At 47.8% G+C, this 18,201-nt stretch overlaps 1 protein-coding gene across 1 annotated transcript in view; it reads right to left on the reverse strand.

Moving 5' to 3' along the window:
- PDE4B (phosphodiesterase 4B) overlaps positions 1-9,274 on the reverse strand; it is a 140,498-nt gene extending 131,224 nt beyond the window's left edge. The window contains exon 1 of the mRNA XM_021535580.4: positions 8,699-9,274. Within this exon, the coding sequence (XP_021391255.1) occupies positions 8,699-8,934 (236 nt within the window). The 5' untranslated portion in view covers positions 8,935-9,274. The remainder of the gene's footprint in view (positions 1-8,698) is intronic.
- Positions 9,275-18,201: the final 8,927 nt, after the last annotated feature.

The following is an 18,201-nucleotide window of genomic DNA, read 5'->3' on the forward strand; positions in this document are numbered from 1 at the left end:
TTGTGGGTTTTTTTGTGGTCAGGACATAATTCCTCCTTTGCTCCCAGCTGTCTTTGAGAGGAAAACCAAATCCATAAATGCTGTCCCTGGCCCTGCCTCAGAAATCCATTTGCTGCTTTTATCCACCTCCTGTGGAGCTGAAGGAGGCTCCAGATGAGATCGATATCCAGCGGTACCAAACCCAAATAATTTATGAGTGCACTGTGACCTCTCCACGAGTTTGTTTACAAAGGGATCTGGGGGTTCAATCCAGCAGGAAACCCCTGGAAAAGGGCAACACTGAGCCCAGGAGCAGCTGGAAGCAGCTCAGTGCGTGGGGGAGATGACAGCAGGGCCGTTTGTGCAGCCCCCCACAACAGCCAGTCTGACTATCCAGATTTAAAAGGACACATTCCCTAAGGACAGGAGAAAGCTTTGGAAAACAGCCGGATACTCAGCTCCCGCATCATTCATTTATAGTGCTCCCAGTTCTATAATTGCCAGTTATTTTCAAAACTTCCCTCCCTCAGTCAGCCACTAATGAAAAAGTCAAATTTAAAATGCTGTCCAGCACTCCCATTTCCAATATTCCAGGATAAATTCCCAGGTTTGGGAGATAAGGAAGGATGAGGAACACAAGTTTCTCACACTGTGAATTTTCCTTATTTTAGGATGTATGAATATTCCAGGATAAATTCCCAGGTTCGGGAGATAAGGGAGGATGAGGAACACAAGTTTCTCACGCTGTGAATTTTCCTTATTTTAGGATGTATGAATATTCCAGGATAAATTCCCAGGTTTGGGAGACAAGGAAGGATGAGGAACACAAGTTTCTCACGCTGTGAATTTTCCTTATTTTAGGATGTACGAATATTCCAGGATAAATTCCCAGGTTTGGGAGATAAGGAAGGATGAGGAACACAAGTTTCTCATGCTGTGAATTTTCCTTATTTTAGGATGTACGAATATTCCAGGATAAATTCCCAGGTTCAGGAGATAAGGAAGGATGAGGAACACAAGTTTCTCACGCTGTGAATTTTCCTTATTTTAGGATGTATGAACAGCACCCGACCTGGATTTACTTGCCCTTCTCCCTTTCTCTCTTTGCCTTGTCCCGTGCTCCTTGTCAACCCCATCCCGAAATTCCACTTTTCATAATTGATGTTTTTCCATTTTTTCCATTCTTTCTCCACCTTCCTCAGAAAAAAACCAAAAAACTAAAAAAACCAAAACAAACCACAGAATAAAAGAATCCCTAGATAAGCAAGAGGACTGTTTATCCAAGCAGGATAAAATTACAGGATGCCACAGAAACCCACAGGGATCATCCTGGCCCTGCACAGACAGCCCAGAATTCCAGCCTGGAATCCCTGGGAGCGCTGTCCATATTCCCAAGGTTTCCTGCATTAATAATTCTAATTAATAACACATAATTTGACGGCTGTGATGCTTTAAGGGACAGAAATCTGAAAATACCTTTGAAGCTACAAGGCCTGGATTCCTTAGAATGTTGCTGAGTTCCCTTAAACCTCATTTTTGTGGAATGGGCTCCCAAATCCACCGGGCTCAGCTTCTCCAGCGAGCTCAGGAATAACAGATCCAATAACACAGAAAAGCTAATTTTCTGTTATTGGGAAGGAAGGCAACTTCCACCTAATGAAGTCATCCATCATTCTGCAGTTTTTACCTGCAGGGTTCATTAAAGCTTTTGGAAATGGAGCTGCAGCACAAAACATTGGAAGAATATACAGAAAATCCTAGGGGAAAATAAAAAAATCAATGTGAGCAAAGGAGGCTCAGTGGGATCTTGTGGCTCTCACAGCTCCTGCCAGGAGGGGACAGCCAGGGGGCTGGGCTCTGCTCCTGTCCCTGTTCCTGGGATGTTTAGGTTGGATATCTGCATCATTTTTTCATGGAAAAGGCTGGGATCCATGGGAAAAGGCTGCCCAGGGCAGTGGTGGAGATGGCCTGGAGCAACCTGGGATGGTGCAAGGTGTCCCTGCCCATGGGTTGGTTTTTAAGGTTCCTCTCATCCCAAACCATCGTGGTTTTATGATTCCCTGATCCCTGTGGAACCCCTGAGGTGATGCTGGGCAATCCAAGTGAAACACAGGGATTATTCAGAACCAAAAAAGCTGAAAAACAACAACAACAACAACAAAACAAACAAAAAACCAAAAAACACACACACAAAAAAAAGAAAAAAACAACAACAAAAAAAAAACCAAAACAAAACGGCAACAACAACAACAAAAAAAACTAACAAAAAAATCAACCAACCAACCAAACAAACAAAAAAAACCCAGAAAAAGGATCAAGGAATGCTGAGATCTGCAGTGAAGCCAACCCACAGTTCCTAAATGATGACAAACCAGGAATGTGTCTGCCAGTCTGTCCTGGCAACCAAGCAGAGCCCGGGAGGAGCCAAGTGTACATCCCAAAACCACAGCCCAGCCGTGGGAAGTGAGCATCCCAAAACCACAGCCTGAACGTGGGGATGCTGCCACCAGGGAAGTTCCACACAGCAACACTTCCAACAAAGCCAAACCCAGCAAAGAAAACCTCCTGGAGAAACCCTTTTGCCACAGAAAATTTCACTTCAATTAAACCCACGTGTGAGGGCTGGAGGCCAGGGATTCTCCAGGCAGGCCTCAGCCACCACCGATCCTCTGGGAATGTTTGTCAGAGATTTGGGCCCTGCAAACACTAAAAAACTTGCTTAAAGGGATTAAAACTTATTTAAAGGCATTCAAACCTATTTAAAGATATTAAAACTCCAGGAATAATTTCTCTGCGAAGGAATCCACTCCGTTCCTCTCTCCCCTTCCCAGGGAATGGCTGAATCCATCAAACTCCAATTATTAATCCAAGGAATCCGCTGCATTTTGCTGGGATTTTGAACAGCTGGGCACTATTTAACACCATCTTTCCCCCCATATGTGGCTGGGGGATGAAGGAAGTTGCTCCTTTCTGTTTTCCATGGATTCAGCCAGGGCCGGGAGCCAATTTCCCTGGAGAGAGCAGCTGCTGGGATGGCACAGCTGGTTCCGTGCTTGTTGTGTGGGCCTGTTTGTGTCTGCTCCTCACCTCCGTGTCCTTGGCAATCCCTCCTCCGAGTGCTGAGGAATTCTCCTTGGAGATGGAGACAGATGGGAGAACACGCCCAGCTGACAAAAAGTGAGGAACCTTCTGCTTTTCTCCCCCCCCATCCTTCTCCCTGCTCCCTTCGGTTTGTTTCTCCTGGAACTTTCAGCGGAGAATTGAGCAACACATCCAATCCCAGCCCCAGCCTGGAAGAGGAGCTGCTGGAAGCAGGAGAATCCTCCTGCCTTTTTCTCCAAAGTGGGAAAAGAAGCTGGAAATCACATCCGCAGAGGGTGGGAAACACAAGCAGAGCAGCTCGTAAAGCACAGCCAGGGCTCTTCCCCACACCGGGATACGGGAATGAATCCTGCTAAATACGGAGCGCGGCGGGAACGGCTCCGAAGCGCATCCCGAAAAACCCCCAATTCCCGAGGCTGGAAGGACCTCTGGGATCCCCCAGACCAGTGACAGACACCACACCTGTCCCCAAAGCAGGAGTCTGCTCCTCCAGGCTGAATCCAGGAGCGCTGGGGTTTGGGATGCTGGAATGCCAGCGCTGGGCAGGGCCACCCCAGGCAAGCAGGACACGCAGGGGGTGGCACAGGAAGCCACCAGGAGCACCTGAGCTCCTCCAGCAGCACCAAACTCCAGGGAAATTCATGGATTTATCCATGAATGGGAACCACCAGGAGCACCTGAGCTCCTCCAGCAGCACCGAACTCCAGGGAAATTCATGGATTTATCCCGGAATGGGAACCACCAGGAGCACCTGAGCTCCTCCAGCAGCACCGAACTCCAGGGAAATTCATGGATCTTATCAATTCCACCAGCATAAACCTCCAGAGAAATTAATGGATCTTATCAATTCCATCAGCACCAAGCCTCCAGAGAAATTCATGGATCTTATCAACTCCAGGGAACCACCAGGAGCACCTGAGCTCCTCCAGCAGCACCAAACTCCAGGGAAATTCATGGATCTTATCAATTCCACCAGCACTAAACCTACAGAGAAATTAATAGATCTTATCAATTCCACCAAACCTCCAGAGAAATTCATGGATCTTATGAATTCCACCAAACCTCCAGAGAAATTAATGGATTTATCCTGGAATGGGAGCCACCAGGAGCACCTCAGCTCCTCCACCACCACCAGCACCAAACCTCCAGAGAAATTCAGGGATCTTATCAACTCCAGGGAACCACCAGGAGCACCTCAGCTCCAGCACCACCAAACTCCAGAGAAATTCATGGATTTTATAAATTCCACCAGCACCAAACTCCAGAGAAATTCATGAATTTATCCCGGAATGGGAGCCACCAGGAGCACCTCAGCTTCTCCACCAGCACCAAACCTCCAAAGAAATTCATGGATCTTATCAACTCCAGGGAGCCACCAGGAGCACCTGAGCTCCTCCACCACCACCAGCACCAAACATCCAGAGAAACTCATGGATCTTATCAATTCCACCAAACCTCCAGAGAAATTCATGGATCTCATCAATTCCTGTTCTTCTCAGCAATTCCAAGTAAGCACCCTCCAAAATTCCATCTTTCTGAAGCACCATTCCATAAAAGCCAACACAATCATTTGATCATTTCCATTCGTCTCTGTGGGATTTTGCAGCTTCCAGGAATTCAAGAGCTCCCTTGTTACTCACCAGGTTTGGAAAAACCTCAACTGGATTGTGCCATTTTATTTAACTCCCTGAATTTCTCCAAGGGAGATTGTCGTGCCATGAAAACAAGAGCATGTTTAAAAAAAAAAAAAGGATGGATTTAAAATAAAATGATTTACCTTTGATATTATATTTTGTAAATCAAATTGCTGGCTGTGTTTTAGCTGCACTTAGGGATAACCAAGAGAAAAAGCAGAGTAAAATTTCCTAAGATTTAATTTCTGTTCTGTATTTTCTTCATCCATGAGGCAACAGGTAATTATTACATAGATGAAGCTAAATGTGAATTAATTTGGGAAAAATCCACAGCAATCTTCATTAAGAAAAGACAATCAACATCATATTGTAGACATCCCTTCTTTAAAAGCTCAGCAGAGACTGAATAAATACAAATGGAAAAAATTATTTAGGTTGGAGAAATATTCACGGAATTCCAGGATGGTTTGGGTTCAAAGGGATTTTAAATCTCATTCCATTCCCATGGGCAGGGACACCTCCCACTATCCCAGGTTGCTCCAAGCCTGTCCAACCTGGCCTTGAGGAACTATTTATAATTTTGAGGCTAAATCCAGCAAAACGAAGGAATCAAAATCAAGTTAAAAATTGCAGAGTGCACTTGGAGAACACTAAATTTTGGGATCTTCCGAGCCCATTGCTGGCAAGGACCTTGCAATGGGGCTAAAATGGAGGATTTCAAGTGTTTGCTTGGCAAAAATAAGATGGAAGAGGTGTAAAAATCAAAGATATTTTTGAAATGATTCCTCTGGAATCCTCAAGGTACGGATGGGGTGAGGGAAAGCCAACTGTGGGATGTGGGATGGGAATGTGCTGGGATTTGGCTGGCAGGAGAAGGAGCTGAGGAGCAATTCCAGGAGATGCTGGTCCCTCTCCAGTCACTCCAAAGGAAACTCGCCACGTCCCAAATTTCCATTTTCACCTGCTTTTTCTCCCCACAAAATTCCCCCAAAACGCACCGAGGGATACGATGGGAACTCCCAAAGGAAGAAGGACATTTGGAATTCCAGGATCTCCGAGGCAGAACTGCCAGATGCAAGACAGGAACGAGCCTGGAGGAGGAAAATCCCAAAGCAGAGGCTTTGACAGAGGTTTTGTGCTGCTCTTTTATGGGAATGAGGCATGTGGGGATGGGATCCAGGGTTTGGATGAGGCTGACACAGGTCTGGGGTCACTGTGGTGACATGTGGATCGTGGCCAGTGGGAACGGCCTTTCCCTGAGGAAAAGAATCATTTGGATCATGGAAACACTTGAATCATGGCCTTATTCTAAAAAAAAAATTCAACATTTGCTTTTCTTTCTTTTTTTTTTTTTTCTGGTCAAGATCTGTCTGGATACAGGAGCAGCCTGTGGTTACACAGATTCCAGCAGCACCAGCAGGAGGAGGGAACTGCCATGGATTGTCAGAAAAGCCTGGAAAAGGTCATTACTTCAAAGGGCAAGAGGAATGAGGGAAGGCAGAAAACTGGAAACAAGAGAAAGGAGCAGAAGATTCCCCCAACAATGGCATGGACGTGATGAAAATGCTGATTTACCCCCCTCAGAGTGAGGAAGTTCCCTGGTTAGGAGGCTGGAGAAGTTAGAGATTCCATAAAATCCAACGTGGATGAATCCCTGGCTTGGCACTGCCCATTTATTCCCGAGGTAATTCCCTCCCTTATTTCCCAGCTCCACAAAGGGCACCTTCCATAAGTGGCATTTGGCTGGGCACGGGTGAGGCTGCTCCGTGCCCTGCATCCCAATCCCAAAATTCCCCAGCACATCCAGGGGCTCAGCTGGACCCCAGAGCCCACATGGAATCCCCTCCAGACACTCCAAGGAAATGCCGGAGCACAGGGAAATATTGAAAACTCATTTAAATATTTAAATTACATTTAAGCTGGGTTTGCTGTGTGGTTTGTGTCGAGGGTGTGCTCACACTCAAACATTCCTAGAAGCTTTTAACACTGATTTTCTTCATTTCTACATTTATTTCTTTCTTCTCTAAGCTTAAAACTGTTCCAAATCACCTAAGAACTGAGCTGAAAAACTTCCCTTTTTTTCCATTACAAGTTGATCCAATGCTTCATCTCCAAACAAAATATTTGAATTCTTTTTATACCAAACACCACAGAGGCTCAGTCTGGTCCTATTCTGCTCCCTAATTCCCAGCTGGAGCATCTTTGCCTCATTTCCTGGGATGGGCTGCTGGGATCAGATGAGCTCCATGACAGATGTTCCAGGGAATTAATGTGAATAACCCCAAACACCAGCGACTCCAAGCAATTAAAATCCCCAAGATCACTCTGGAGCTGCTCCAGCTCATAACTAGCTCGAGGTTGTTATTACTGCTCGGATTTAAATAAAAAACAAACCAAAACCAACCAACAAACAAACCAAAAAAAAAGAGCAGGAAATCTGCAGGATTTCAGAATTCTAAAGGAATGGGAAAGTAATGTATATATGGCTGTGTGAGGATTAAAAAATGCACATTACTCAAAGTTTTCTGGTTCAATTCCCGCATTCAACTGGTGCATATTTTGGGATTTAAAAGGTTGATCCTGCAACAGGAAATTTAGGAAATGGACCAGTGAGATCCTGACGGATTTTCCTGGATTTTATTTTATCTTTTGATGGCTGTTTATGGTTTAAGCAGGGTAAGTGACCCTCAGAGGCAGCCCCAATCAGCTGTAATGGCACCCAAATCCACTGTTTGGGGTTTGAGATTTTTAGGGAGGGAAAAGAAGACTCTCAGCCAGGATTGCCTCAGAAAAAAAGGTGGAAAGGAGGGAGATTTGTAGCCAGCAAAAAGTGTCTCCAAGGCTTTTCCAGGATTTAGCTGCGAGAGTGCCCTGCTCCAACCACCCTGAGCTGGGAGAGTGAAGGAAAAAACCCTCCTGGAGGCTCTGGGATGAGTTCTGGGCTCTGGGATGAGTTCTGAGATGAATTCACAGGTCCTGAGATGAATCCATGGGCTCAGAAATGAGTCCTGGAATCAGTTCATGGGGCCTGAAATGAATTGATGGGCTCTGGAATGAATTCCTGGGCTCTGGAATGAATTCATGGGTCCTGAAATGAATTCACAGGTCCTGAAACTACCTGATAGCCTCTGAAAAGAATTCCTGGGCTCTGAAATGTGTTCCAAGATGAATTCACGGGCTCTGAGATGAATTTCTGGGTTCTGGAATGAATTCATGGGCTCTGAGATGAATTTCTGAGTTCTGGAATGCATTTATGGGCTCTGAGATGAATTTCTGAGTTCTGGAATGAATTCACGGGCTCTGAGATGAATTTCTGAGTTCTGGAATGAATTCACGGGCTCTGAGATGAATTTCTGAGTTCTGGAATGAATTCACGGGCTCTGAGATGAATTTCTGAGTTCTGGAATGAATTCACGGGCTCTGAGATTAATTTCTGAGTTCTGGAATGAATTCATGGGCTCTGAGATGAATTTCTGAACTCTGAAATGAATTCACGGGCTCTGAGATGAATTTCTGAGTTCTGGAATGAATTCATGGGCTCTGAGATGGATTTCTGAGTTCTGGAATGAATTCACGGGCTCTGAGACGAATTGCTGGGCTCTGTCATGAATTCATGAGCTCTGAGATGAATTTCTGAGTTCTGGAATGAATTCACGGGCTCTGAGACGAATTGCTGGGCTCTGTCATGAATTCATGAGCTCTGAGATGATTCCATCGGTTCTGAAACGAACCAGCGGGGCGAGGAAATAAATGCAGCGGTGACGAAAGGAATGGCTGGCTCTGCAGCGCAGCCCGGGCTCTCCCGCCTGGGAAAGTTGCCTTTGTTCCCGGGAAGAACGGGCCGATTCCCGGCGGAGAGCGGCGGCACACCGAGCGCCGAGGCCCCGCACGGAGCATCCCCCGCCCGCTCCTCTCCCCGCTCCAAACCCTTTAAAACGCTTTAAAAGCCGCCTTAAACCCACCCGAAAGCCGGCCGAGCTTACCATGTGTGCGCCACCGTGAAGCGACGGCGCTGGCGGATGCTTTTATTCACCAGCAACTTTCTGAAAAAGCAGGGAGAGTTCCTGGGCGAGCTGCGGGGAGAAATCTTGGGCGACGTGGGTCGGTTCCCGGGCAGCTTGGGCAGCTCCAGCTCCAGGTGCATCTGCTCCTTGAAAGTCCTGATGGAAACCTCGGCCTCGGGAGCGGCGAGCTCCCGGGAAGGATCCCTGGCTGTCATCGCTGCGGCGCCGGGCGAGATGCGAGCGCTCAGCGGCAGCCGCGCATCCCCCGGGCAGCGGCACCGGCACCGGCACCGGCACCGGCACCGGCAGCGGGAGGAGCCGGCAGCGCCGCCACAAAGCCCCGCTTCTTCCTGGGAAGGTGCTCCCGGTGTGGTTGTGGCCGCTCATGAAAAATTCATCAGCCTCTAGCTCCAGCATCCCGCCCTCCCCCGAGCGGGAGTAGCGGCGGGTTCTGGGATTTCGGATTCAGCTCAGGGAATCGCGCACTGCTCCAGCATCCCGCCCTCCCTGACAGGAACAGCGCTGGGGTTTCAGGATTCAATTCAGGAATATCTCAGTGCTCCAGCATCCCGCCCTCCCTGACAGGAACAGCGCTGGGGTTTCAGGGATCAGCTCAGGGAATATCTCAGTGCTCCAGCATCCCGCCCTCCCTGAGAGGAACAGCGCTGGGATTTCAGGATTCAATTCAGGAATCACTCACTGCTCCAGCATCCCGCCCTCCCTGAGAGGAACAGCGCTGGGGTTTCAGGATTCAATTCAGGAATATCTCAGTGCTCCAGCATCCCGCCCTCCCTGACAGGAACAGCGCTGGGGTTTCAGGATTCAATTCAGGAATCACTCATTGCTCCAGCATCCCGCCCTCCCTGACAGGAACAGCGCTGGGGTTTCAGGGATCAGCTCAGGGAATATCTCAGTGCTCCAGTATCCCGCCTCCCCGAGCAGAACAGCGCTGGGGTTTCAGGAATATCTCAGTGCTCCAGCATCCTGCCCTGCCCAAGCAAAGCAGCGCTGGGATTTCAGGATTCAGATTCAGGAGTCGCTCATTGCTCCAGCATCCCACCCTCCCTGAGCAGAACAGCGCTGGGATTTCAGGATTCAATTCAGGAATCACTCATTGCCCCAGTATCCCACCCTGCCCGGGAGGAACAGCGCTGGGATTTCAGGAATATCTCAGTGCTCCAGTATCCCGCCCTCCCCAAGCAGAACAGCGCTGGGATTTCAGGATTCAGTTCAGGAATCGCTCATTGCTCATCCCGCCCTGGCCGGGAGGAACAGCGCTGGGGTTTCAGGATTCAATTCAGGAATATCTCAGTGCTCCAGCATCCCGCCCTCCCTGAGCAGAACAGCGCTGGGATTTCAGGATTCAATTCAGGAATCACTCATTGCCCCAACATCCCGCCCTGGCCGGGAGGAACAGTGCCGGGGGTCCAGGTCCAGCCCCGGGCAGGGCGCTGCCGGGCCCGCTCTCATTCCATTCTCATTGCCTCGGGGTTATTTTGGCAGCCGGACTCGGTCCTGCCCTGCGGGGAGCGTGGGACATCCCGGGAGATGTTAGGGACCAACACGCCGATGCTGCTCCCCGGCTGCGGCGGGGATGGGAGAGCGCTAGGAGCGAAGAAAGCCGAAAGGGAACAAAAACAAAGGCCAGGATGTCGGTTCTGCAGGAACAAAGCACGCAGGAATTCCCGCGAGCCGTGGAAAGGCTCCATCGCCCCGGGATGCAGAGCCAAAGGGTCAAACCTCTGCCAAATCAGAGGATGGGGGAGCTGGCAGCTCCCTGCCAAGATAATTCCAGTCATTTTTAGAGTCTATGTATTTAAAACAGAAAAAAAAAAAAACAACAAACAGGGATTTTATCTCTGGATATAAACATCATGAAAGCAAGTTCTACTTTGCCAAGGATAAAAATCAACATCCAGGTAAAGAAGTTAAAGACAAGCAGTGTAAGAGCACAATAAATCCCTGAGGGAGGGGCACTTTCCAAACGGATCAAAATAAGGTGAGCAAAAATGCAAATCCAAGAAATGTTTTTAAATGAGGAGGAGACAGGGAGAGCGCGTGAGGGAAGTGCTCTGGTTGCACCAGGCAGGCATCAATTGCACAGCAAATCCCTGTCCATTCCAGTGGGTTTTCCATCAAATATCCCAAAACTCTTGCCAGGAACACCAGCGTGCCTTCCTGAGCTCCCAGCAAAGCCTCATCATAGGAACTTCCTCAGGGAGGAGTTCCCAGACATCCCACCCAGCCTGCCCTGTGCCCTGTTCCCAGTTACTAAAAACCCAAATAAACCAAAATATCTGCCCGAGGCTCGCTAAAGGCACTGGAACTGCAGAGAGATTTAATCCTGAGAGCTTCACAATGGGAATATTGGATGATTTAGGAATTCTGACGTGGTAGGCTGGGATCTCTTACTCCACTGACAGGCAGGGAGAGACAAAGGGGAGCCCGGGAGCTGAAGGGGGAATCAATTCCACACAAATGCTTTGGAGCTGGAATTCCCAACAGAAATAAAATCTGGAATTTAAAACGGAAACAAAAATGAAATTCCTAACAGAAATGAAAAATTAAATTCCCAATAGAAATAAACAACGGAATTCCAAACAGAAATAAAAATGAACTTTCTCACTCTAACAGGATATTGAGGGGGTTTGTGAGGATACATCTGCTACTGGAGAGATTTCCATGACTTTTCCTAAAGCTTTTCAAAGGGCAGAACAGAGGGAAATCCCATTCCAAAAGCAATAAAACTGTTCTCCAAAGCATCCATTGAGGAATGGTTTCCCATCAATTTGCCATCCATAAATCAATAATGAACTGGCAGCCCCAGAGCCTGGACAGGGTCCTGTGCTGAGAAGGGCAGAGAAATCCCAGAGAACGGAGCTGATGAGGAGGGACAGAGCCTGGGGAGGAAGAAAGGCTGGGAGAGCAGGAGCAGAGGGAACACAAAGTGCCACCCCTTGGAATGCCAGAGCTTCTCCAAGCTCAGCTTGCCTGGAGCACTTTGAAGGCTCATCCTGAGCACCAGGAGATTTTTCCAGCACCTTCCAGCTCCTGGTGGCAATGGATCCACACTTCCCTGACAAAACTCCCTGGGAAAAGTCCCAGCAGAGCTCTCCTGGAGTTCCAGCTCCCACCCCTCAGGCTGCCAGCTCCTGGTGTTCCACACACAGCCAACATCTCCCAGTTCTCCATGGGTTTACAGCTTGGAATGCTGGCCAGACACGCTGCTTCACTCCAGGCTGAGCCAAGAGGAGGGGAGGAGCAGACACTGGAGCTATCTGGCAGGAAAGCTGGGATCTGAAAGTCCTGGCAGGAATTCCCTGTGTTTGCAGGGAATACAGAGCACCCAGGGCATCAGAATCCTGGGGGGTCGTGGAATCCTGGAATGGTTTGGGTGGGAAGGGAACTTAAACCCCACCCAGTGCCACCCTGTCCTGGCAGGGACACCTCCACTGTGCCAGGCTGGTCCCAGCCCCAGTGTCCAGCCTGGCCCTGGGCACTGCAGGGATCCAGGGGCAGCCCCAGCTGCTCTGGGAATTCCATCCCAGGGAACAATTCCCAATTCCCAATCTCCCATCCATCCCTGCCTCTGGCAGTGGATCCATTCCCTGTGTCCTGTCCCTCCCTGCCTTGTCCCCAGCCCCTCTCCAGCTCTCCTGGAGCCCCTCCAGGCCCTGCCAGGGGCTCTGAGCTCTCCCTGGATCCTTCTCCTCTCCAGGGGAACATTCCCAGGGGCTCTGAGCTCTCCCTGGATCCTTCTCCTCTCCAGGGGAACATTCCCAGGGGCTCTGAGCTCTCCCTGGATCCTTCTCCTCTCCAGGGGAACATTCCCAGGGGCTCTGAGCTCTCCCTGGATCCTTCTCCTCTCCAGGGGAACATTCCCAGGGGCTCTGAGCTCTCCCTGGATCCTTCTCCTCTCCAGGGAGCCCCCCCAGCTCTCCCAGCCTGGCTCCAGAGGGGCTCCAGCCCTGCAGCAGCTCCGGGGGTTCCTCTGGGCTCTCTCCAGCAGCTCCAGGTCCTGCTGATGTTGGCCCAGGGCTGGGGCAGCTCTGCAGGTGGGGCCTCACCTGGGAGGGGCACATCCAGCCCAGCCTCACCCACCATCACTTCCAACCCTTCTCCCAGGGCTGATTTCCGTATCTGTTCATCCCAAGCCTGGATTGACCCTGGCTCACAAATGGAAATGATTCCCTGGAGACCCCAGGAACGCCCTGCACTCATCTGTCCATCCCCACAGTTCTGCAGCCCAAAGTAATAATTCCATCAGAAAAAGGAGCAGAAATGAATGAATTGTTGAGGAGGCGGAAAAGATGATTGAAGGAAAGCACCTGGCAGGAAAATGAGACCACTTGCAAGAAAAAGGACAATTAAGGAAACTTTCAGAAGTTTAAATGCATTTGGGTGAGATTCCATCCCTGCTTCCCAACTCGCTGTAGAGCCTGGAAGTGCTGCAAGTTTCAATATATTCGATTCAAATAACTGATAGGGTGGGAAACAACATTTCCAAGGCTGCAACTCCTCATCAAAAGCTGATCTCGAGTGTGCTGAGAGCAATTGCTAAGCAACAGGAACACATCCTCCTTCTTCAGCAGCACCATTATTTTATTTACCTGTTCCCGAGTCCTGATAGCCAGGCTGGAGTAAAACACCAGGGAAAAGGGAATTCTGAAGTGTCCTACACGCTCCAGGAGCAAAATAAAAGCTTTTAGTTGACTTTGCACAGCACTTTCAGCCAGGGGCAGAGCAACTGGAAAATTCTTCCTCAGAGCACATTTAGATAAATCCAGTCAGAATTCCCCTTTCGTACTCCATCCCAAGGGCATCCCAAAAAGATTCCACCAACCACACGGCAAATTAATTACAGAAATTATTTCAAGGGACTGTGCTTTGCTGGTGCTACTTGGGCTTCTTTTTCCAAGCAAGGAAACCCAGGGGGAAACATATTTTTAATCAGTACAAAGTCTCCTTTTCCAGAAATCCTGGATGACAGAATTCCCCCTTTAACAGGAAAAAAAAATCTTTATTAAACTTCCAAACAATCTGAAAATTAAGATATTTTTTTTATAAAATAAAAATCACATATCTCCTCTGTGTGTTTTAATTGCTGCCCAGTAATTTTTATTTAATCCATGGAATATCCATGTGCTCCTGGAGCAGCAGAGGTGTTCCTTCATTACTTCTGGAATTACTTGGAAGGTCCCTCACACACAGCTGGGTGTGAGGTTCCCTTGGCTTAAATCAGGCCCAGGATTGGAAAGGTCAGGAGAGATGGACAATTCCAAACATTTATAAAAGCTAAGGATGCACAAGGGAAGGGTTCAACCACTTCAAATCCCTTTTAGACCAAAATTAGACCACATTTGATGGGAAAAAAACCCCATTATTGAGCCAGGACACGATGGGATTTCACAGCACTGTCCCTGGTTAATGTGGATTTCTGCCAAATGGGTTGGGATCCATGATGGATTTCCAGGAGAGAAATTCCAGGAGCCAACCAGCCCCAGGAGAGATGAACATGAGCCTGAAGAGGAGGCAGGGAATCAGCCACAGCTCATTCCCAGTAGGAAATAAAAGGAAAAGAGGAATGTCTGGGTTTGGGAAAGGGCGGGAAAACGAGATTTTGAGGAAAAGCAAACCAAGCTAAGGCAGGAAAAAATCCTATAAAACAACTTTTTCTTGGATGAAACCAACACAGAGACTGGAGAGAGAAAAAAAAAATAAAGAATGAGAGAGCGGAGAATACGGGAATTGTCATTTGTACTGGAAAATAAGTGGGTTACAGAGCCAGCAGCAGAGCACGAATAAATCTGTGTGGAAATGTCACAGCAGTGACAGGGATGTGATCCTGAGCTCAGCCCCGAGGCAGCAGCTGGAGCTGCCAGGATGAGGCAGCACCAGGAATAAATCACAGCAAGCCCAGCAGTGGAGACAGGCGGAGAAGAAAAAGGATCAGAGAGGAAAAATGTCTGGAGCAAGACAAGGAAAACATCAAGGAACCGGGAGCTGGAGGAGGGAAGCAGCCAGGGGAAGAGAAGCCAGGGAATGGGGCTGGAATGTGGAAGTGGGTTGGAATGTCAGGATAAGGAATGACAGGCGAGGCAGGGAAGGATGTGGGCAGGGGAGCTGGGAGCAGGGAGGTGAAAAGCTGCAGGAGATTCCCAGGAAATCCAAGGGAGATGCAGGGAAAGATGTGTTTGTGGTACAGAACCCTTTGTGGGTGGGAACCAACAAAGAACCAACAAAGAACCAACAAAGAACCAACAAAGAACCCACAAAGAAGCCACAAAGAACCAACAAAGAAGCCACAAAGAAGCCACGAAGAACCAACAAAGAACCAACAAAGAACCAACAAAGAACCCACAAAGAACCCACAAAGAAGCCACAAAGAAGCCACAAAGAACCAACAAAGAACCCACAAAGAACCAACAAAGAACCAACAAAGAACCAACAAAGAACCAACAAAGAACCCACAAAGAACCAACAAAGAACCCACAAAGAACCAACAAAGAACCAACAAAGAAGCCACAAAGACCCACAAAGAAGCCACAAAGAACCAACAAAGAACCAACAAAGAACCAACAAAGAACCTACAAAGAAGCCACAAAGAAGCCACAAAGAAGCCACAAAGACCCACAAAGAAGCCACGAAGAACGAACAAAGAACCAACAAAGAAGCCACAAAGAAGCCACAAAGAACCCACGAAGAACCCACAAAGAACCAACAAAGAAGCCACAAAGAAGCCACAAAGAAGCCACGAAGAACCCACAAAGAGCCCTTTGTGTACAAACCCCTTTGTTTGTGGGACCTCTGCAGGGATGGAGAAAAAAGGACCAGAAAGGAGCAGGGAAGGGACTGACGTGAGAGGAAATGATACAAAATAGAATTAATTTTCCTCTTTATTTCCCTTCCATCACATCCAAGAGCTGCCCTGGGCCCATCCCAGGTGACTGCCACTAATTCCACCAGGGACAGACCAGTCCCAGTTAATTCCACTCCATTCCAGTCCCAGTTGATTCCACTCCATCCCAGTCCCAGTTGATTCCACTCCATCCCAGTCCCAGTTTTACTTCAGCTCCCTCAGAGCAGCAGCAAATCTGCTTCTAGGCTCGACCTGAACACCCCATTGGTGTTTTAAACATCCCGCCCAACTCTGGGGGGGTTAAACTGGTGATTTGGTCCGGAAATCAGGAATTCCCCTTCGGAATTTGAGCTGCGCTGGATCAGCCACATCCCAACACCCAAACCAAGCTTTTCCACTCCAAAAATGGAGCAGAGAAGAAATGTTGGGGAGCATCCTGCCTTCAGCTGCGGATGTTTCCCAGGATAAAGGGGATGTCCCTGGATCCCTGGCAGTGCCCAGGGCCAGGCTGGATGGGGCTGGAGCACCTGGCACAGTGGGAGAGGTCCCTGCCCATGGCATGAGAGCAGAAGATCCTTAAAATCCCTTCCGAGCCAAACCAGCCTGGAATTCCATAGAATAAAAAAAAATCTCCAACCCTCCCTTAGTCATCCCTTTTTAGCAGAAAGCTGAACAAATCCCAGGAAAATCTTTCCAGCCCAAAAGCATGGTGTGCAGCTTTTTTTTAAGGAGAAAAATCCCCAAAAAACCCGCTGCCTTTGCATCTGCTGCCCCACAGGCTGAGCTGCTGAACGATGGCTCCACGAGAGAAAACTGGAAATTACATGGTTGAGGATTTTCCTGCCCCTTCCTTGAAAGTTTCCTGCAACAAGACAAGCAGGAATCCATCCCTAATTACAGGTTTAAATGACAAATTCCCCACGTTTGAGAGGAAAAAAAAAAATTAATAACAATCCGCTGTTATTTAGATTCCTGTGAGAGATGAGGTTATTTTATATCTAATAATGGTTTAAAATTATCCAGGTTGGATCTCCATTCCCACAGATTTAGAGGGGGGGGCTGGAATTTTTTGGGAAGGGAATTATTGGTTGGGAAACCAACCAAAAACTGAACAAAACCAAACCAAAAGCGAATGAAACCCTAAGTTTTTTAGTATTAAAACACCCAGAATCTCAACAAGGCCAAGAAAGTCCAGAATAATTTCCAGATCGATCCCAAAAAAATCCATTCCATTTTAGGAACTATTGCCTGGGAGCTGGGAGTGGCTGGGGGTTTGTCTGCTCAGCCTGGATCCATCAGGCAGGGCCTGCTCCTGTTTGAGCTGAGCTGTACCAGGTGTTCCCTGGCACAATTATTTGCATTCACGCAGCAAACCCGGTGCCTTTCCTTCCCATTTGTCCTAAACTGGATTTGGAACAGTTTTTTCCATCTTAAATCCCCCACAAAACACCATTTATCTGCCAAAAAATTACAATTTTATACCATGCTGCAATGTCCTTTTTTTCACACACAGGTATTTCTGCTGTTCCCTCCTAGTAAGTGGGAATAAATTGATATTTATAAATTCATTATAAATTTCTTTCATTTCGATTTTATTATCAAATTATATAAGCCACCAGGGCGTGATGTAAGGAGAGAATTTGCTTAGCAACTTGGGATTGTGCCTGATTTATTCCCAGAGAACACTGAAATGCCTTCTATATATCCAGAGTGAGTAATCCCATATGTCAGAGCAATCTGTATTAATTGTGATTATTTCCTCATTTCACAGCTATAGATTACAGAAGGCATTTGCAATATATTACCAAAAAAATCAGCCCATTCCTCACAGGCAGAGACCTCCAGGGTGACTCCAGAGAAAGAAGCCAATGGAAAAAATCTGAAAATTTTGTATATCCTGATGAGAAAAAGCTTTGTGTTAATACAGAGATGGAGCAGGGAAAATTCCTTCCTGGAAAGGTTTTTCCAGCCCAGGGCAGTGGTGGAATCTCCATTCCTGGCGGGATTTAAAAGTTCTGGGGATGTGGCACTTGGGGGCATGGATGGATTTGATGACCTCAGAAGCTTTTCCAACCTAAACAATCCCAATATTTTTAAATACAACAACAAATAATAAAAAAATCTGAAATATTGCTCTGCCACTTCTTGGTGCTCCCAAATAATCCCCTGGATCGAATCCAGACATCCACTTTGCCCGGCCATGGATTTCTGTGGAAAACTGCCCACAAAAGGGACAAAAGAGGAATTTTGGAGCACCTTCCTCTTCCTTGCCACAAAAGAGCTGAAATCATCTTCACCAATTCCCAAATTTCTCTGATATTGTTCCCACAATGGCTGAGGAACAGAAAATTCCACCATTCATCCAAAGTTTTGTACTTTTCTCCCGCTTTTCCGACTTTCAGTTGATTTACTGAAATAATTCCAGTTTCAATCCAGTTATTTTATTTCTTTGTGTCTCAGAGCAGCTCCCATGGATTAACCAGAATCAGGTTTAGAAGGTGGATTTTTTTACAGCTATTTTTCCCTAAGGAATTCCAGGCAAAACTCACAACATTCCCTGCTCAACAACTTCCAGCTCTGGAAATATTCCAGCAGGGAATCACCACAAAAGGTGAATCTGGAA

The sequence above is a fragment of the Lonchura striata genome, chromosome 8 (assembly GCF_050655825.1).
Source record: "Lonchura striata isolate lonStrDom1 chromosome 8, ASM5065582v1, whole genome shotgun sequence".
In the NCBI taxonomy this organism is placed as follows: domain Eukaryota; kingdom Metazoa; phylum Chordata; class Aves; order Passeriformes; family Estrildidae; genus Lonchura; species Lonchura striata.